Below are 21,566 nucleotides of genomic sequence, written 5' to 3'. Positions count from 1 at the left end.
AGTATTTTCGGTTGCTATCCAGTTTGTGCTTGCTTTTATTTCATTAAGTATTGATACAAAGTTAATGAAGTTTTGAGGGGTTTAACTAGCCATTGACTACTGTTCATTATGCAAATACACAAATTTGAATTAAGAAATTGTATTACAAAGTTTATTTGTCGATATTTGATTGAATTTGATTAAGTAGCCTGTGACTTTAAAAGTACCTACTTATATTTTAATTAATAAATCTCAGGTGCACGTTTTACGATTACCCACTAAACCTTAGTGACTCATTTAATAAAAATTACAAATCCAGAGCATTATGGCATGAACACGCAAGTTTTTTCTTATCAAATAAATTGGGTTTTTTAAATTCTATTTCTATGTTATAATCTTTTCCATATCTCGCATTAGTGCATATAGCGATAACGACCATCTAAATATCTACAATGGAAATTAGATTTTATATAACCAACAAATTATATAATTTAAAGCGGATGTACCGTAGTAAAAGCCACTCGGTTAATTTGTACTAATCCACCAGCTGAAAATACAACTTTTTTCTGACTTCGTTGAAGAATATTCTGGACGAAAACTTTGGCAAACTTTGGATGATTGTACCAGTTCGATTTTATTATAGCATCACTCACATTTAATGCCTTAAAAGAGAAAAAATAGTCTAAAAGTTAAAATTAGTTTTGAACTTACCTCTTCTATTACTAAGTCTGCCGGGAAACAATATAATGACAATTGAAATAATAATGCCATTAAATAAAATCCACTAACCAACATATTAACAGGATTTCTGTAAAAAAAATGTGTAGTAAAAGGTAGAGTAAAGGTAATGCTGCTAATTACTGTTTAGTAAAGACGAAAATTTCAATGCAGACGCTTATAATTGTGATGCAATATTGTGATAATAATGCCGAAACAAACATTCTTGCAAATCTTTTAACGAATCTGTAAAAATACTATATAAGTATGTTTTAACTTTGAGTTTACTTGAAACCAACTCCAATAAGAATGCATGATACTGGATGCAAATGCGTGCCTCTTCATACATAATCTCTTTGACAGTTCCAAGTTTTTCCAGTCTATCGTTTAACATTTTAAATTGTGAATATACGAAACACGCCATACATAAAAATAAGCAATCAGCAGCTAGCACTGCTATCACATCATACAAAAGTTGAAGGCTCTGCATAAGAGAAAAAAACCAAAACGAGTAAGGAAAGTTTGGAAAATCTCCATCAAATGGATAGGAACCCATGCAAATGGGTAAGATAATAACTATTACGTAGGCAGCGTACACAGTATTCAAGAAAGTTATAGTAAACATTTTGGCCTGTTTGTACATTCTTTCAACTTCTTCTGAGTACCAAAAATATTTCATACTCTTGAGCAGAGCACTAAAGTCATCTTCTTGTAATAATGGAAGAATTTTAAGCCCCTGAAACAATCGTTAAAAGAAAGATTCATAATTATTATAACATTTAGTACCTGCATCATAACTGCAATCGTTTTTGCACCTTTTGCCATAACAAGAATATCATGAGTGTTGTTTGCAATAAGTTTTATAGCAACGGATATTTGAATAATTCGAGAAATTGTCACTAAGAAGATTTGTATTTTCATCAACGGGCCATGAGCACCGGGTTTAACATGCAAAAGCTTTACTTTGTCAAAAATTAACTTGACTGACTCATCGCGCGTTTTACTGGACATACTTTAATCGTGTGTCAACCCAAATTAAAATACGTGGTATGAAAATTATAGGCGCTAACCACAAAAACAGCAAAAGCCTTATGATTAATTATGACGGTTCAAGTATAATTAGGCATCATCAAATATTTTCACTTTGGGAAATGAAAGAAATTTTCGTATAATAAAAAGTTTGATATATTAGTAGCCACATATTATAGTTCACTGTTCTTCAAACTCCTTGAAAGTTTAAAATAAGTTACTTTTTTATTAAGTAGAAAAACTTACTACCTTTATATTTTGTTCTATTTCATGGAAATTCAGGCAAATTACTTTAGTTTTAGAAACAAAAACCTGTAAAAAAATACAGAAGTTTTAATATATCTTTTATTAATTGGTTAGTTCTACAAAACATATCAGCCATAACAAGTAGAAAACTACAAAAAATTAAACAGGATATGTAATTAAAGATGTTCAGTGAAATTATCACTCTGAGGTCGTGTGCGTCGATGAAGCTTATCGGCATTTTGATCCTTATTTGGTAATGCGATATCATCGACTTCGTTAAGGTATTCCACCTTGTTTGTACTATCAAGTGATTCCTGTAAAATTTATAAATTAGTAAGATATAATGATAATATTTCAAATTAATTACTTTGGTTTCTGATATCCTCTTGTGTTTATGAGTAGCTGAATAAATATACATAAATAATGAATATTAATAATATCGTTTATAGTTAGTTATAAAAATATAACATTTACCTTGGTCCCTCTTTATGATACTTTCATTAATTTGATATGCTTCTCGCTGAATTCTCTCTTTCAGTTTCTTAGGCATATCTGGGATTGCGTATTGAATAGCTGTAAAAAGTATTCCAACAAAGTTTTGATACACGACCAAGAATGCAAGTCTAGCCGTCATAATGTGCCAATAATCAAGAGGACGCTTGTATTTTGATTCAACATCGTGTGAATTTCTATAATCCGAAAAATAGCACACGGTGACATTCCATGGATTCTTTTCCGGTTCATTTCCGTCAATGAAATCATTCACATCAAATGATGCTAAGGTGTAGTTTAAAAAGCCCACGTCGTTGACGCCTTTGTTGACGGTCATATTGTATACTAATTTGGGAATAAATTGAGATGAAAACGCTATGATAAATCCATTGGACACAATCGAAATACGACAAAGCAGGTTCATAATATTGTACCAAATGCCAATGTTCTTGACGCGTTTTGGTACCGGCCGTCTGAAAAATTTGATCATTTTTTTGGCATCCAGGCGCATTTCAAATACATTGTTTATTAGGGCAAATAGTGGCGCGAGTGGAAAAGCTGTGACGAATATTGTGACAAAACCATATTGCACAACTAAAAACACAATATGAATTGATTGTTATCTCTAGACAATTTGATATTTGATTATTATCTTACCCATTTCTAGATATTCACTAAGCAAGCCTTGTGGTTCTAAATCTAGTAACTTATAATCGTCAGTCCATTGATTATGGGTACCATCAACCTCCTCTGGCTCTTCTGCTTTGAACCTCATCTTGTTGAGCATCTTTTTTATGAGAGGTATACCAAACTCTGTGAAGTTATTTAAAGTTTGCTTACCAATCATAATAATGGCCAATTGAATAGTTAATTCAATTAAACAACCGCCCGGTTGGCACTGCAAATAAAATTCTCATATTCTAAATAATCAATACTCGTCGTACCAACAAACCTCTTCTTGTCGTATTCCTAAAACTGTGTTGTATTTTGCCGGATATCCAACAAATTTTCCCTTAATAAACGCGATATAAAAGATGGACGTGTAGAAATTAATAAATTGGAACATGTAAATTTTCAATGTTAGACTCTCCTCAAATTCAGTTTGTGAACGTGGCAGCTCTAAATCGGTCAGATAGTATGCCAGTTTAAAGTAAACAGTGTTCAGAATAACTATGCATACCAAATTGATTATGCCAGCGGTAACAGGCACTACGTATATTCTGAAGCTTGTCTCATCACCGTATAAGCTCTCTGATGACGCTAAAGACATTCGATAGATAACAATTCCAAAAACCACACTAATTGATGCCAACATCTGGAATAAAGAACTTTGTAGAATTGATAATAGTGTAAAAATTGACACATACAAAAACAATAACTATTGCTGAACTCAACACAACTGCAGGTAGTTTCTTTTTCCAAAATGGCACTACCGGCTCGGATAGCGCTGTGATTACATTCAACTTTTCTTTCTTTGCGTAGGCAAGTTTGTTGAGGTACTCTGGCCGTGGAGGTTCGCATTGCAGACTGAACCCGGTGAGGCCCCATCGGTGAGCAATACCGGCGCTATACCTTTTCCAAAGCTCGAGGTACAGGGCCGACCAGATGGACATGAATACCGCGAAAAATATGGTCACCGGATTGTCCACAATGTAGGAAATTTTTGAATAGACGCACGTATCCTTTAATTCCCAAAAAGGGCATAATTTGTCACAGAGCGGACACATGATAACGTCTTGTGTGCAGATATCTTCGCTTAGCTGATCGCTATTCATTGTCAGTAGTCCGTATAAAACACATAAGAATCCAACAATTGCTGCAGGAATTAACATATGCGTGTAAAAACCCAACCACTCGTAGTATAACGCAATTTTCACGCCAAAATAGTCTTTAATTTCATCAATGGGTTGAAATTTTGCTAATTTGGGGAATGATGCCCACTCGTCAAAAAGCTTCTTTCGTAAAGAGTTCGGATCCAAGTTATTACGGAGACTTCCCTAAGATATTAAATCAAAAATTAGAATTAATATGATTTTTTAAAAATAGTATTTATACATCATGCAAAGGGTATGCAGCCTTATATACTCCTTCGGATAAGAGTCTTTTAATTCCAAAATCATGATCAGCATTTCCAAATTTTTCTCTTTCCAAAATATATGACGCCACAGTGATTCTTGTAGCACTGTTGAAATAATCAGGACTGGTTTTGTCGTACAAGAAATCCTGATGAGTTACGTATTCCGAAGTCAAATGATACTTTCGTGGAGGGAATTTCTCTTCGTCTAAAGTGAAGTTGCAAGTATAAAGAAAATTGTTTAGGGCTCTTCGGAAAATGTTTGGTTTATTTATGTATCCAGATTCCTGCGATTTAAAATACAATGCTTTAAAAAAGTAATAATACTCTTGTTACTCGTAGGTGAAGATTTCTTAATCATCAATGATATTACATTCAATGTTAGTCAATATTAGCTATAAGCCACATTAGATACTTACTAATATTAAAGGCATTCGCAATTTGAGAATCTCGGCGTATTGTTGTAGTACATCGTCAGGTACATGAATTTTCAAAAATTTAATATTTTGTACGGCCGGTTCTTCTTCCAAAATGAGCCCAACTTCTTCCAAACTTTTTTTAAATTGATCACGTTTCGTACATTCTCCTTGCTCATAAACAAGTACAAAATCAATGGCGAGCTTATTTTTTGAAATACTCCAAACCTAAGGAATCGCAATATGAAAGTTGTTGATTTTGATTATTTGCACATGTAGATATAGATGTTGTTATATATTTGCTTGTGTTTCTATTAAATTTAATTAAATTCCTCACATATGTTCTAAATGTCCTATTTTTACGTTATTCACAGTGCCGTAGTGCCGATGTCGTAATATCACCATATGATTGAAAAAATATATTTTTAAAGGTTTATGTAGCAAGCTATTTGCAAGGTCAGGTGTAAATTTGACTATTATGTAAATTTATACGATTACATTTGCCAATAATGATTATCAGTTATTTATTATATTACTAGAGTAGAAATTGTAAAAACTGTCTTATTTGTATTAATATTACGTACCATTTTGTTGTATTCTCGATATATTATTATGGAGAAATAAGTCAGCTAGAAACTTTAGCGCATGCTTTTATCGTACTAAAATTATCTAAGTGAGTACTCCGGTGTGATAATGTGCTCAATATTTTATCTATTTTATCTATGATAATGCCAAACCATTATAGTATAATCAAAGTTTTACTGACCTCATATTTTGTGTACGTTAAGGTGGTCTTCATAGAGCAGAAAGTTTATATCTTGTTATCGGTATAAATTATGCATTGTGCATACAAATTAATAGTTTCCCTTACAATAAGTTTTATTAGGGTATTGCATTACGGGTTAATGAAATCAATGGGTGACACGAATCAGCATACTGCATGTTTATAACAGTTGTTAGTTAAGTGAAATTCAAAATATTCAACTTATATTTTTTCGTCTCATATGTTTCCGATTTTCATACTTTATCTTATAGAGAATTGCTTGTAAATTATGAATTTTCAATCCGTTCATTTATATCACTTGTATTTTAAGAGATACCTCACTCGTATTCAGGGCACCGTACGTGGATGAAAGCATAGCTGACGCTCCTTATCTTTACTAGAATGCCCCGTAGATGAAGAATATTCTATCCGTTAATCAATATTGCTGTTAGTTTATCGCGTTTAGTTTAGCTAAGCTAAATTTACTTATCTATTCGAGAATTTCCTGAACATTCAGAATCTGAAGTGAATATTACATTTTATTTAGACGCACATTAGAAATGTTTCGATTGCCACTCTGCCCAGTTGTCGGGGTTTTGTATAAACAACTTTTTTTTATCGCGTTAAACTACTGCAATGCTCGCTCGTGCTACTAATGTTCTAACATTTCAGTTTGCTCGTATCAGCATGTGGCGCGTCACCTTTATTTCATTCATTTCGATTAAATTAATTGCACTACATTTTATCGACACCTAATGACAATAGACGAGTTTAGTGTTATCCCGCTAATAATTTGTGCGTGAAATGATTATAAAGTATATTAGAATCGACTCTACTCGTCTAGTAAGTATTTTAACAGGTTTAAATAATGTACGATCTGAGTTTCTAAACGTTGACCATGTATGTCATTTAAAATAAAATTCCGGAAACGTAAAATAAACCTATTTATACCTGGTATTACTCTGATTAGTTTTACTTAATTTATTTCCATAACTTAATATAATTACTTCAAAAATTTTACCGTATATTTAACATTATGTATTGTCTATAGAGTAGTATTCGTCGTGAATACTACAAGTATATTTATTTATATTTTTTATTGCATTGAAGACTAGATTACGGTACTACGTATTATCCGGTCTATACCTTCACGACCTTCACCATACTGGCGGTGGGGAACGGGAGAGAGGATAGTTTAGCGGACTGCTAGCAGTTTCGGGCCGATTGTCAGCTGATACGGTGGCTGATCCGCGTTCTTCACTCGCGTGTCATTTGTTCCTCTACAACAGTGGTTCCTAACCTTTTCAAGGTCACTACCCCTGTGAACAAGTATAGGAATTGAGTTTACCCCTAGCTAATTTAAAATAGTTAACACCACATAAATTCGAACGAAAATATGCTTATTAGGTATATAAGAAATTGCACGATTACGTAACTAGTAAAGTAATATATAAATTTATATAATATATAAATAGCGCCGTGCTACCATTTACCGTACTATTATTTTGTTTCTTGCTATTTTAATACTATTTCGTGCCATCCCGTGTTACCCCCCTAGAATCTCCCTTTTATCCCTGCGGGGGTAATTACCCCCAGGTTAGTAACCCCTGCTCTTCAAGATGCATACCCTTCCTACCTACCAGCCTTTTTGGAAGTGCCCCAAAATGCCCTTCAAAAAATGAACAATTTTAGGAAAATTTGAAAATATGGTGTGGAAAACAGAGTATCTCCGAAACTAATTGACTTTCCTGGAGTTTCTCCACTCAGAATATAGTCAGGGATGTTTGTCTATACGATGCATACCTTTTCAACCTTCCAGTTCTTTTGGAAGTGCCCTAAAATGCCCTTCAAAAATGAGCAATTTTAGAAAAAAATTGAAAACATAGTGTGGGAAACACCCTGTATCTCGTAAAAAATTGACTATCTTTTAGTTTCTCCACGCCAAAAGAGAGTCAGTTTGTCTACACGATGCATACTCTTTATACCTTTCAACCCTTTCGGATGTGCCCTAAAATGTTTCTCAAAAATGAGCAATTTTAGGAAAATTTAAAAATTTGGTGTGGAAAACACCTTGTATCACGTGAACTAATTGCTTTTCTTCAAATTTCATTACGTCTTGTTAAAGTTCGAGAGACCCTTTACACTATACCTTTTACATACCTTTTTAACCCTATAAACCCTTTGGAAGTGTCCTAAAATCCCATTCGAACATCGCTATTTTTGTCCAATAAATTTCATTTTTTGGTCAAATAACAGGGTCGAACTTTTTGTAATAAGTATTTTTCGGCCAAAGAACAGGGTCGAACTTTTTTCCATAACATTTTTTCGGTCAAAGAACAGGGTCGAACTTTTGACGTGATAACGTCTTTAAAATCGTTTTACGGGTGACCGGTTCAGAAACTGTCGCGAGGCCTCACGAGGCCGATCGCAGGTATACCCCCCTCTCGTTATAACCTTAGGCTCCCCGCACACTACAAACTTTTTATCGGCCGATTTTTTGATCGGGTTGGGCTGTGAGCGCGCACACTACGCCAACTAAACAGTTGGGTTTGTGGTGAGTGCGCACACTAGACAACAGTCGGCCGACTGCACCAATACTCTGAGCGAACTAAATTGATCAAGTCGGCCGACTAAACAATCGGTAGGTGTGCGCGCTTGCGACGAGCTCCATACTGATATCGCAGTCGGCCGATAGTTGGCCTGGTTGGCCGATAGTTTAGTTTGAACGCAGTTGGGTAGCCCATCAAACTTGTTTATCGGCCGATACAAAATCGTTGTAGTATGCGGACTTGCATACATCTTCATACTGATTATAAGCCCGACCAAACTATCGGCCGATAAAAAGTTTGTAGTGTGCGGGGAGCCTTAGTTTTCGTTGAATGTTTAACAGTAAAACAAAATGTGAAGTGCAAGTGAAGTGTTACAACAATTGCAACAAACAAAACTTATATCACCAATAAGACGTTATCACGTAAACAACTCGATCGTAAACCTACTTTACAAACAACCATTTTTTAAATAATTTTTTTTTCTGTCGAAAAACAGGGTCGAACTTTTCTTCATACATTTTTTCGGTCGAAGAATAGGGTCGAACTTTTTATTATAAAATTTTTTCGGTTGAATGTTTTTGTTAAAATTTTTTCGTAAAAATTTGTTCGGTCAAATCTTTTTCTTAAAACAATTTTAGTCGATTTTTTTTGTTAAAAATTTTTCGATCGAAAAACGGTCGAACATTTTTACTTAAATTTTTTTAGGTCGGAATGCAGGATCCAACTTTTTTACTTAAAATGTTTTCGTTCGAATCAGGTATTTTGTTAAAATTTTTGCGGTCGAAAAACAGGATCGAACTTTTTTACTTAAAATTTTTTTTGTTCAATGAACAGGGTCGAACTATTGAGTTAAAATCTTTTTCGAAGAACAGGGTCGAATTTTTTGGCCATTATGTCACGAACAAAAAGTCTACGAAAAGCGAATGCATTTTTCTCTAAAATTGTAAATAGGGTCTGAACGGATAATGTTAGTTAATAAAATAAACGATGTAGAATTAAATTATCTATCAGAATTCGATTAAGAATTGAATAAAAATTTATAGTTTCATGCATAGTACGAGTACAATTCTTCTCATGTTCTGCACTACCACACTGAAAGTATCAGTGTTTACAAACAAACAAGTTTCTTTATCTCCTGCAGTTTTGTGCGGTCGCCACGGTTGGCATGCGTACCACGTTAGTCTAATTTTTGTCGTCGGGTGATGTCGACGCACATTTGCTTTACAATATTTTGAGTTCCATCATTTCTTCGCGTCATTGCGTAATATTTCTAAATGCTCCTTCCATTGTGCGCAAGTGATGTGCGGCGTTCGTTAAATGCGAATTGATTATACGCAGAGGTAAAACGTGAGTGATGTTCCGTCGGACGCCGGATACTCTTTTTGTATGATACGCGTATTTCATCATTTCTACAATGTGAATAATTAAAGTCCTTACAATTTATTGGATAGGCCAAAACCGCAAAAATTAATTTTGCATCAAGGTATGTTCTCGCATTTCTTAAGCCATTTGAAAATCAAATCTATTATTGCCTTTATTTGTTTTTACCTTACTACGTGGTCTTTAAGTCTACAAATAATTTTTGTCTCTGTTTCAATACCGTTGATTTGCATTACGTATTTGATACCTTGTTTTGTTTTTGTTTAATGTACAAATTAAAAAGATGGAGATAGTCGCATGCCGTCGGTTGCGTTCTTGATCCCCTGCCGGCTTTCCGGGCTGGTCGCTGGTTGTTTTACATTTAAAATAAAATTCTGCTTTGTGCTTTATTTTTGTAATATCCACCTCATCACTTTTCCTTCATATCCAAAGAAAATACCATTTTTGAAATGTTCTATTTGAATGTTTTCTTACTTTACACTTTTCTTTGATTTCCGGTCTAAACATTTTGATTTTTTAAAATTCCTGATAGCTTTCTTCTTATATTATCTTGTTATTGTCGTCTTGTTAATTGTTTCCATCCGTGTTCCTACATAAATCTTAATTTTTCTTTGTGTATCATCCAGTAGATATATTTTCCTTATCATTTAATAGACCATATTTATTAGTGTCTGGGCGTTTTACTATTAAAACTTAGGTTTTTGCAACACCCTGTATATTAACTTTCCGTGGTGCCAAAATGGGAAAAATGTTTGTTATTCCATTTAAACTTTGGATTTTCCTTTAAAATATTGTAGTTTTCATTTGTATCACCCTGTATTACGGTCTCCCGTAATGGATTTGTCAAAAGAGGAAAGATATATGTTATCCTGCTTAAGCTTAGGATTTTCTTTTAAAATATTTTAGTTTTATTTTGGTATCACCCTGTATTATAATTTCCCGTTGTAGTTTTTTGTAACACCCTGTACACTAATTTCCCGTGGTGAATTTGTCAAATGGGGAAAGATATATGTCATCCCACTTAAACTTAGGATTTTTCTTTAAAACTTTGTCGTTTTCTTTTTACATCACCCTGTATATTAATTTCCTTTGATTTTACTTTGACTTTGGTTTTTGATATATATTTCCCTACTTGAATTTTGCATTTTCTCTTTAAATGTTATTATACTGTTTTTCAAAAACGGTGTATAATAGTTTGCCGTAATTGCCGCAAAAATTTAAATTTAAATTTTGTTTTATTATATGTTTTTCTTTGTTATTTTTTATACTTCGTACTTGTCTGGTTGTACGGGGCTATACTGCTCTTATAATTAGATTCAAAATGGCGGCGCATATATTGTTTAGTACTATATTTTAGAAGTTTTCATTGTATATATGTTTCAATAAAGAAATGTTAAAAGTGACTGCTCCTATGATTTGTGTGTACTCCTTCTATCATTTCAGGAACAGGTCTCTAAGAGAGTTCCCTCTCTGAGGATGATCCCCACGATAAAAATTGTTGAGGTATCCTGTATGACTTGTGTACTCCCTCTCTCATTTCAGGTACACGTCAGAACTTGTAAAAATATTTTAAAGTATCTCTTGAGACGACTTAAAACTTAGAAATATTCTTACAAGTCCTCATAAGGAATGTCCTTATAAGTAGTTCTCCCACTCGGGGGATGATCCCCCACCATAAAAATTGTTGATATGGCTGAGAATCCTGAGGATGAAGCGTAGAGACTTCGTAGCTGTAGGATGGGCCGGGGGCAATGGATGCATCGAAGCAGTGGACTGGGACTGTCTTATAACGACACGCCGCCAAAAAATTTAAAAATGGATCCACTTCCTGTTCTCTTTCTTCCATCTCCTCCTCCTTTTCTCTACTCTGTTCTCTTCCTTTTGTCTTCTACTCTTCTCTGTTCCTTCTTCTACTTCTGCTATTTCTCTGTTCTCCGTTTTCACACTTACTAACTACTTTCTTACTTTTCATATTGCCTTCACTTGTATTGCAATTTCGCTTATATTTCATTTGAGTTTACGTATGCAACCCAAATTACAACTGTTATTTTTATAATGGAGAAAAATGCTTTCTATATTTGAGATTCAATCCGTGTCTACAAGCATGCTAGCAGGTGCACGTACCCACTCGACCACGGAGTGTTTTTATCAATAATATTTTATTCTTTTATTTATGTTTCTACTTTAATCAACTTTTTAAAAACAATAACACAAGCCTTAGCTATGTTGCACACTCCACGCACTGTACTATACTATGTTATACTATGGTGTATTCTTAGAGTTCGACTTGACTTAATACTAGGTTTCCGCAAATTGTATGTAGAATTGATGATACACACTTCTTTACTATTCCATGCAGATATTCTAAATGTATTCACGTCAAACACATAAATTTAACTTCATTTAACTCCAGTAAGTATCGATAGTCACCGGAACATATCCGACGGACACCACGCGCGCCCCGCATAGAATCGCTCAAATTATTCGTTATCCGCTGCAGTGGGCTGTTACTTCTAAATGCCCCTTCAATCGATTTAGGTAATGCTACAAAATATCAAGAATCGCGAGAAAGTGTCACCACGATTGATTAATGAACAAAACACGTGCGCACTCACAACAGCGCTCAACCGACTAAGCCGAACGAAGCAAGACAGATGCTAACCGACCCGCAGTTGGAGAGGCAATTTTCTATATGCATGTATATGCATAAAATGCAGTTACAATCATGTTGCAAGTTATTGTTAAACATAAAAGTTGTGTATAAAAGTGACGTACGCACCGCAACTCAGCGCACAAAAAACAACCACAAAAATTAAGTATGAATTTAAATCAAATCGATGGAAGCGTCATCTGACCGTAGCGGAACAAAACAAAATAGATAGCAGACACTAGCGCGATCTGGGTGTGACGGAGCAAAAAATTAAAGATAGCGGGCGTCATCAAGTTTTAAACTTTAAAAATATTTATTTATTAAGTTATATGTGATTTCTTCTGGATTTAAACAGTTTATAAAGTTTATAAACAGTTTATGAAGATGCCCTCAGGTCGAAACATGTCAACTCAATATATAAAAATGTAAATCCAGAAGAAATCACGTATAACTTTAAATAAACAAAAAATTTTACGAGTATACTATACAACGGATTATGTATTCAACAATGAAAGTAATAAAATTTTGAAACTTTGAAATTAACTAGAAATCTGCAATACGTCTGCTAATATTTTACAATTAATTCACTTTCCATTAACGAAAATTATTTACGAAAATTATAAACAAATTCAATACTTACAATCTGATAAAAAATCGTTGTCCTAGGACATTTCGTTGGCCCGTAAGACATCTAAAACTAGCAAAACTCAGTATATCGAAGCACAAAAATTATCTTTTTGCAGGTTTCTCGTGTGCTAATCATACAAATTATAAATGTAAATGATATACAAATTCAATACTTATAATCTGATGAAAGAATCGTTATCCTAGGATATTTCGTTCGCCCGTTAGACACCTAAAACTACCAAAAATCAGTATATCGAAGTACAAAAATGATCTTTTTACAGGTTTTCCGTGTGCTAATTATAAAAATTATAAATATAAATTATATACAAATTCAATACTTACAATCTGATGAAAGAATCGTTGTCCTAGGACATTTCGTTCGCCTGTTAGACACCTAAAACTATCAAAAATCAGTATATCGAAGCACAAAAATTATCTATTTGCAGGTTTCCCGTGTGCTAATCATACAAATTATAAATGTAAATGATATACAAATTCAATACTTACAATCTGATGAAAGAATCGTTGTCCTAGGACATTTCGTTCGCCCGTTAGGCACCTAAAACTACCAAAAATCAGTATATCGAAGCACAAAAATTATCTTTTTGTAGGTTTCCCGTGTGCTAATCATACAAATTATAATCATATCAAAAATTATGAAACTATATTATAAAAAATTTCTCGACGGACTATTCGAATACGTTGCAATTAGAATTGCGTTCCTTAACGCACCATAAGACGTCTTCGAGAGCGTTATAAATAGTTATTCTACTTAGATAACATAAAGATTCAAAGAAAAAGAAAATGTGGAAGATCTATACCAAAAAAATCCCAACAATTTCACCATTCAAGTAAAAAATGCACCACCAAATTTTCGAATTTACCCATGTTGCAGACACAACTTCAGCAACAAACTAACGCCACCCCATGGAGAATTTAATTTGACATTTCTAGAGATGCCCCCTTCTCGAGTTAAAGCTAGACAACTACCACATACTAGAGACCGACCCAAATTTCGGTTTCGGTTTTGGCTAGTTTCGGCCAGGAAATGGCCTAATCTTTGTGTTCATGAATTGTATTAGAGCCCCCGCAGACCACAAACTTTTTATCGGTAGATAGTTTAATCGGGTTGGGCTATTAGCGCGCACACTACGCCAACTAAACAGTTGGGTTTGTGGTGAGTGCGCTCACTAGACAACAGTCGGCCGACTATTTTTACTTTGTAAGCTACCGTTGAAGAGAGCGGTCGCATAATGAAAGTTACTAGTAGTACAATATTGTCCAGAAATATTATAATTGCTCTGATGCAACGGAGGAGAAAAATCAAGAAGAGAGTCCGAGAGTATTGGGTGCATCCCAACCACAGTGATAGATTATTAAATGGAAAATTTTGCACGATGCATTCAAAAGTACTAGATTACCCGAAAATTTTTTTGCATTTTATCGGATGACCATAAGTAGCTTCAAAAACTAGCGCCAAAACTCGGAGCGAACTGAAGCATTGGTCGAGTCGGCCGACTAATATATACTTCATATATACTTCGTGGAAAGGAGAATCATGTGTGATGACATTCACTCCGAGAGCACCGTTGAGCATGCACCCAGGACTCATCCCGTTACGCCGATTCAATTCGTTTTGTTTAATCTAAGACATACTTTGTAATAAATGGCGCGTAATTTGAATTGGAGTGTTGTTGATGAAGTTGAGACGGAGGTTTATCCGACATCAGAAGTGGGATCTGGATCTAATCTGCGATCTAGTTAAAAGTGCGATAGAGAAAGTGACAATGATAAAGAAAAGTGGAGTCAGTTATTACAAGTGCAAAATAACAATATGCGCAATCTTATTGAAGCGTTGATAAAACCCCAGAGTTATGCATTGGTGACAAGAATCTGACGGGTGCCACACTAATTATGACGCACTGAAGGGTGCTGCATCATCGTGGTTGTCGCAGATCTCCTACCCGGATATATCTTGGAAGATTTTAAATCACAGTTTGCCGCACGATTTATTCAGTCTGAGACGATGACTGCGTCCCTGATAAATCTATAGAATGGAAGGTCACGAGGCACTGGAAAGATGCGTCCATTGACCTAATCGCCATCGCGACCATATTAACGCACATTGCTCAATTCGATAATCGAGTCAGCGTATGTCATTCACCAACGAAATTCAGACGAGACAGCAATTACAAAAGGAGTTACAAGCACTCTCTTTTAAACGACCAGCCGCAGTAGACAATGCTTCGCAACGCCCGGAGAAGATGCAAAGAACTTCACCAGTCCAACATAAACTGACGAAGTTTTTCAACTGCAACAAATTTGGATATCGACAGGCTGACTGCCTCGCGAAACGGAGACAAGACCAGAAATTCACCCCTCAGCCATCCACATCGGGAGCGTCAAACAGCGGGAGATGCTTCAAATGCGGCGAGACCGGACACTTCGCCAACCGCTGCAGGAAGAATGAGGGCTCCGTATAGACCGCCAACGTCTATGCAGTTGATTTACCTGGAGGTACTTTTAAGCATAACGGTGAGTCGTAACCCTTTCATTTGGATTCTGGAGAGAATTAGTAAAAGAGAGTATTGCACGAAATTTCTGCGGGAAGAAATTTTATAATTCTGTGACGATGATGGGAATTGGTACGAGTAAAGTAAATTCGTTTGAGCAAATATTATGTCAAGTTGAAATTCAAAGTCACTATGCTGAGATCTTGTTTCATGTCTTGCCTGATTTGTATTTGATTCATGACGTATTGCTGGGTCGTGAGGTTTTGAATCAAGATTTTACCGCACTAATAACTAAAAATTCATTTCAACTTAAAAAAGAGCATTTAAAAAATATTCACTCGGGTGTTCCAGACAACACAACTTTTTAAGTTAGAGAATTTAGACACCCATATTTCAGCTTGTCAAAAAGCAAAACTCGAAAGCGTGATAAGTAGTTTCTCTGAATACTTTGTGACCAAAATGCCAGTAACGCGCGTAAACACGGACACACTTGAGATCAGACTTATAGACTCAACAAAAACAGTACAAAGACGCCCTTATAGTCTCTCATTCGAAGAAAGAGAATCAATGCGTGGGAAAGTCAAACAACTTTTGGACGCCAAGATAATTAGACCAAGTTATTCCCCATTTGCTAGTCCTGCACTTCTCGTAAAAAAAGTGACGGCACTGATAGAATGTGCATTGATTACCGAGAACTAAACGACAATACAGTTCCGGATAGATATCCATTGCCATTAATCTCTGACCAAATTGACCGAATGACGAATATAAAATACTTTACCGCATTGAATTGTGCGAGCGGATTTCATTTGATTCCGGTGCATGAAAATTCTATCGAGAAAACAGCCTTTGTTACCCCCGACGGTTCATATGAATATCTTTCTATGCCATTTGGTCTGCGAAACGTAGTCTCTGTCTTTTAGAGAGCAATAATAAAAGCTTTGGCAGTATTAGCATTTAGTTATGTCATCGTTCATGTCGACGATGTGATGATTGTATCACAAACGGTCGACGAGGGAATAGAAAGGTTGAGAATTGTTTTAGATGTTTCATCGAAAGCAGGATTTTCATTTAATTTAAAGAAATGCTCATTCCTCAAAACAAAAGTACAATTTCTTGGGTATGAAATAGAAAACGGCACAATTCGACCCAATCAGAGAAAAATTGAAGCGCTAATTAATCTTGCACCGCCTTTTACTTTCGTCGGTTCATAGAAAATTTTTCAAGGAAAATGTCACCTCTCCACAAACTTACAACGCGTGAACAGCAGTTTTCATGGGAAATAGAACATGAACTTAATTATTTTCGACCCGAACCTTCCGATTGAATTACATACGGACGCTAGTGCAGACGGTTATGGAGGAATTTTAATGCAGAGAATGGAACAGAAGAAACATGTAGTCGCGTATTATAGCAAGCGAACAACACCGACAGAATTTAAGTACCATTCGTATGAATTAGAGACACTCGCAATAGTGAACGCCATAAAACATTTTCGTCAATACCTAAGCGGACGCAAATTTACAATTTTTACGGATTGTAATTCCATAAAAGCTGCACAAAAGAAATGTGATCTAACACCACGAGTAAATCGATGGTGGGCTTATTTGCAAGCGTTTGAATTTAACATTGAGTATAGGGAGGGAAAGCGAATGGCATATGTAGGTTTTCTATCGCGTAACCACCTAGGCAAAAATAAAAACCCACCGCGAATGGAAAATAGAAAAGAACTTAAAATTATTAACCTAGCAGAACTACAAGACAACTGGCTACTTGCAGAACAGTTGAAATATGAAGAGTTATAAAGAATTAATAAAACTACAAAGACGTCCCCCTTAGAGCTTTTAATAGGGAAAGTAGCGAGACCGTTGGCAATGATGGTAGATAACGCGGAACATGACGCGTTTGATGCTGCAAACGCCGCAGCGGATTGTGCAGGCTGAAAACCATTGTAGCGTCTGGTAACATGCTATTTGCGTCAGGATCCAAACCTTATTTACGTTTATGAAATGTAATATTGCCGCATATGAGAGATATGACAGAGATGCGGTCAGAGATGCACCGAGTAATTCAAAATTTGCAACAAGATTCTTATGATATACTTCGTTTCACAATGTCACGAGAGGACGTGTGTGTGCGCAGGCGGATGGCCGTGTCGGATCTGGATTCGAAACAAGGACGTCATCTAGACATAAGAAGTATTAAACTGAACAACTCATCCCAAGGCTGATTTAATCGCTCGGTTTTAATCTAGCACGTATACTCGTAAATAAATACAAGTACTGAATCTGGAATGTTGCTGATGAAGTTAAGAATAGGTTTATCCGATATATATCGTGATGAAATACAATACCGCTGACCAGTTACTGTTACATAGTTACTGATTTCGTTGGTCGCCAAACACTGCCTGAGTAAATTGGGTACTGATACCAAGGCCAAGCCCGCTCGCCACCGCATTTCCTGTCTACAATCAATGAATATGCGGCGATGATGGAGTTGTATAGTGTACCGTCAATGCTAAAATAAAATGCCGTTATGCTGGTATGACGCATTCCACATTTCGGCCTGTTTTGTTTAGACACGATCTCAATATATTAAAACACATTTATACCTTCGACGACAACGTCTCAAAATCGTTTACGGGGCATCGTTCTAGAAACGTGCCCACGATGAGGTCGAACGCGCCCCCTCTGTTATAACGAGAGTATATACGGACCGATCTCCTGTCTCTATCCTTCGGGAGCGCCAGCCATTCCTGCCAGTCATAGCGTTCGGAGGAGTTGATCTTCCAGTCTCACCGAATGGAGATTTTCTCGTGCGGTTAAAAGTTTTCGCTGTCGTTTTATCGGCCGAAAGTTTGCGTGCGGGAGCCTAACAGTAAAACAACAAAATGTATGCAAGTGAAGTGCCCACCCAAACAAACAAAAACTTATATCATCACTAATAAGACGTTATCACGTAAACATCTCGATCGTAAACCTACTTTACAAACAACCATTTTTTTTAATGTAAATTATTATGTATAATTGCCGAGCGGCGTTAAATAAACAAATAAACATAAAAACAAATCAATTTTAATGACAGAAACATATTACGGCTATGGTAGCGCCATCTGTTTGTGGAGGCAACAAGTGTTAAGGTAACAAGAAAACTGTAACCCAACCTGTAGCTACCCAGATTTGTTGCCGCAATAAAAGAGAAATCCATTTTTATGGTATCCCCATTAATAAACAGCAAATGATGTTTATGAAAATAATAAAGAATATACTCACAATTTGATGCAGTTACCACTATGATATGATGTCATCTTCAACTGCTAGACACCTAAAACAAGCAAAAACCTGTAGTTTGTAACACAAAAATCTTATTTTTGAAAATGATAAAGGATTTCAATACACACAATTTGAATGGAGAACTTCTATTGTTTGATGTCAGGTTCAACTGCTAGACCCATTAGTTCAAAGTACAAAAATTGTATTTTTCTTGTTATCCAGTTGAATAAATGATTATCGCAATACTCGCATTTTGATATAAATGGTGCAAGAACCAAAATGCTACAATGTGATGTTCAACTGTGAGACTTCGAAAATAAGCATAATATGGTAGCTAGGTGCACATCAATAAATGAATTCACACAAATATTCCTGGTTTTCACATAGTATAATTATGAAAGTTATTTATAAAATTAATAAAGCAATTCAATATTTACAATTCAAACAAACAGTGACACTATACTGTGATATCAAGTTCAATTACTAGACCCCTAAAACAAGTAAAAATGAGTACTGGAATAGATAGAGAGAAAATGTTTGTGGCTTTGCAGTGGGGTAATCATATAAGTAATTTGTGAAAATTGTAAAGAAATATAGTACTCACAATTTTATTGAAAGCATCACCATGCAGGGAGGCCCATCCAACTGCAGAACCTTTAAAACTGCAAAACTTGGTGTAGTTAACAGTGAATCGTGCAGCTGAAATTGGGATAGACACCGTTATGAATATTTACCAGGCGATGATAAAATAGAATACCATAATTTACTCATCGATATTACTTCGCTTACCGCAACATGCTTGCAAACAAATGGCGCACAAGAGCACACAACATACCTACCTAAAGGCACAATTAATTTAGTGTTAAATAGTTTCATATTTGACCACCAGTTGCGCTCGTCATGCGCATAAACCACAAATAAACGGACGAACCGACGGCGATGGTTTCGCTCGCAACATAGAGGTTAATGTTTGCACTTCTTTTCGATGTTTTAATTTACTTGCCCTATGAAAACTACTCCACACTGAGCAATAAGTAAAGCGAATTATTGATAGCATTTTCGAAAAGCCTAGCCATGGATCAAATGCTACCGAGTCCCGGCTTTTCTATACCTAGTATAGGTAAGTTAAAACTAACAAAACAATTCCTTTTACACATTCCCAAATAAAACAAATCAACAATTAACAAGTAAACATGATAGTATTTCAATAGAAATCTAGTCTAGTCGATACTGGAACTAGAGTACATTGAGTACATTATTTACCATAGTAATAATGAATAATAACAGTTCAGCTACATGAGCATTATTTTTAAAATGTTTTAGGAACACCACTCCATCAGCCAGAAGAAGATCAACTCATTATACCTTCACTCCAACACACCCCACAGTCTCAGCCAAATATTATTCATTCATCTCAATCACAAATGCCACCCCTTGCTCCTATGGGTAGCTTGACACCCACTCTGGGTCTTGGAATGAGTGGTATGGGGATGATGTCTCAAGGCAAAATGGCTTCAACAGCAGCTTATGGATTTTCTACTCCTCAAAGTATGATGCAGCCACAGACACCTGTAAGTTTTATTAAACTAACTCCTTTGAGATAACAATCAATCTCCACAAACCAATGATAATATATGTCACTGCAGCAGCACACAATGATGTCATCCCCAATGGTTAATCTTGGTGGATCAACCAACTCTGTGCCTCCACCAAGTATAGGACCAACTACCCCAGCACCAGCCACACCAATGACACCACATTCAGCAGATCCAGGCATTTTGCCTCAATTACAGTAAGTTCAAGTAATAGTATTCTTTGTTTGAAACTAGGATTAAACTTGGCTATTATATTACAGAAATATTGTTTCAACCGTAAATTTAAATTGTAAGTTAGACTTAAAGAAAATAGCTCTACATGCGCGTAACGCCGAATACAATCCAAAACGTTTCGCCGCCGTGATAATGCGAATTCGCGAGCCGCGAACGACGGCGCTGATATTCTCTTCAGGGAAGATGGTCTGCACGGGCGCGAAGAGTGAGGAAGACTCGCGACTGGCAGCTAGGAAGTATGCCCGCATCATCCAAAAGCTCGGCTTTCCCGCGAAGTTTCTTGATTTCAAGATTCAAAATATGGTCGGCAGCTGCGATGTGAAATTTCCTATCCGATTGGAAGGTTTGGTGCTGACACACAGTGCTTTCAGTTCCTATGAACCAGAACTGTTTCCCGGACTGATCTATCGTATGGTCAAACCTAGAATAGTATTACTTATTTTTGTCTCCGGTAAAGTGGTGCTCACCGGCGCAAAGGTACGGCAGGAAATCTATGAAGCCTTTGATAATATTTATCCAATTCTAAAAAGTTTCAAAAAGCAGTAATCATTCATTCAACATCTCATCAAAATATTCAACATCATCATCATCACCACATTTAATTTTGTTTTTTTTTTTACGTTGGATCTATGTAGTTTCGTTGGAAACATAAAGTTTGATGAGTCTTTACATATGGTAACAATTGAAATATGTACATCAATTTCATTATCTTCACTTATCATTAGATATAGATTGAAGCAAAATTAATAGAATGGATTTTTGGGTTTATTGTGACGTTGTGTTAATGAATGAGTATTTTAAAGACAATGCTTGTGAATATGAACATAAATAAGATTATTGTAGAAGGAAATTGTACAAAGCATCGCAATTTGGATGCGAAAACGTTTGTTGGACGAACATTGAACTTAATGATCCTGTTATTTTTCTAATTTTATCTACAATAAAGGAAACAAAGCCAGTCGAAGCTACATTTTTAAGTTCTTCGTTGTAACAAATCGATTTATCACTTTTCCGTTGTGTGTAAACGCCG

At 35.6% G+C, this 21,566-nt stretch overlaps 2 protein-coding genes across 20 annotated transcripts; one reads left to right on the top strand and one right to left on the bottom strand.

Moving 5' to 3' along the window:
• Positions 1-2,056: 2,056 nt before the first annotated feature.
• LOC135792930 (anoctamin-1-like) lies at positions 2,057-19,688 on the bottom strand. Of its 18 annotated transcripts, none has more exons than XM_065303740.1 (15): positions 19,497-19,608; positions 19,312-19,406; positions 18,708-18,759; positions 13,430-13,487; positions 13,265-13,322; positions 13,096-13,157; positions 12,936-12,992; positions 4,957-5,181; positions 4,519-4,824; positions 3,831-4,460; positions 3,416-3,778; positions 3,121-3,361; positions 2,446-3,057; positions 2,339-2,373; positions 2,057-2,285 (listed from the first exon to the last, which is right to left on the bottom strand). In XM_065303740.1, the coding sequence occupies exons 7-15, from the start codon at positions 12,984-12,986 to the stop codon at positions 2,148-2,150; spliced, it is 2,601 nt and encodes an 866-aa protein (XP_065159812.1). In that variant the 5' UTR covers positions 12,987-12,992; positions 13,096-13,157; positions 13,265-13,322; positions 13,430-13,487; positions 18,708-18,759; positions 19,312-19,406; positions 19,497-19,608; the 3' UTR covers positions 2,057-2,147. The 18 variants fall into 18 exon arrangements, with proteins under 18 accessions (XP_065159812.1, XP_065159813.1, XP_065159809.1 ...); XM_065303741.1 differs by having other exon boundaries at positions 12,936-12,986; positions 13,096-13,151; XM_065303737.1 differs by having other exon boundaries at positions 13,265-13,316.
• Tbp (TATA binding protein) lies at positions 19,686-21,504 on the top strand. 2 transcript variants are annotated; one of them, XM_065303755.1, is made up of 4 exons: positions 19,686-19,827; positions 20,031-20,278; positions 20,357-20,499; positions 20,563-21,504. In XM_065303755.1, the coding sequence occupies exons 1-4, from the start codon at positions 19,782-19,784 to the stop codon at positions 21,080-21,082; spliced, it is 957 nt and encodes a 318-aa protein (XP_065159827.1). In that variant the 5' UTR covers positions 19,686-19,781; the 3' UTR covers positions 21,083-21,504. The 2 variants fall into 2 exon arrangements, with proteins under 2 accessions (XP_065159827.1, XP_065159826.1); XM_065303754.1 differs by having other exon boundaries at positions 20,354-20,499.
• Positions 21,505-21,566: the final 62 nt, after the last annotated feature.

The sequence above is a fragment of the Atheta coriaria genome, unplaced genomic scaffold, assembly GCF_025399875.1.
Source record: "Atheta coriaria isolate IRGN ID8LTWV9N9 unplaced genomic scaffold, Caltech_Dcor_3.1 hic_scaffold_5_pilon, whole genome shotgun sequence".
Taxonomy (NCBI): Eukaryota; Metazoa; Arthropoda; class Insecta; order Coleoptera; family Staphylinidae; genus Dalotia; species Dalotia coriaria.
Note: the sequence above shows the minus strand (reverse complement) of the source record. Positions and strands in the feature narration are given on the sequence as shown.

Excerpts from the sequence above, each read along its gene's own strand:
- LOC135792930 (XM_065303738.1), bottom strand. The coding sequence starts at position 12,986 with ATGTCTTACGGGCCAACGAAATGTCCTAGGACAACGATTTTTTATCAG. Across the intron at positions 5,182-12,935 it reads CAACGATTTTTTATCAGATT|GTTTGGAGTATTTCAAAAAA; the intron begins GTAAGTATTGAA and ends GCGATTCCTTAG. Across the intron at positions 3,058-3,120 it reads TAGTGAATATCTAGAAATGG|TTGTGCAATATGGTTTTGTC; the intron begins GTAAGATAATAA and ends TTGTGTTTTTAG.
- Tbp (XM_065303754.1), top strand. The coding sequence starts at position 19,782 with ATGGATCAAATGCTACCGAGTCCCGGCTTTTCTATACCTAGTATAG. Across the intron at positions 20,279-20,353 it reads TGATGCAGCCACAGACACCT|CAGCACACAATGATGTCATC; the intron begins GTAAGTTTTATT and ends ATGTCACTGCAG. Across the intron at positions 20,500-20,562 it reads GGCATTTTGCCTCAATTACA|AAATATTGTTTCAACCGTAA; the intron begins GTAAGTTCAAGT and ends ATTATATTACAG.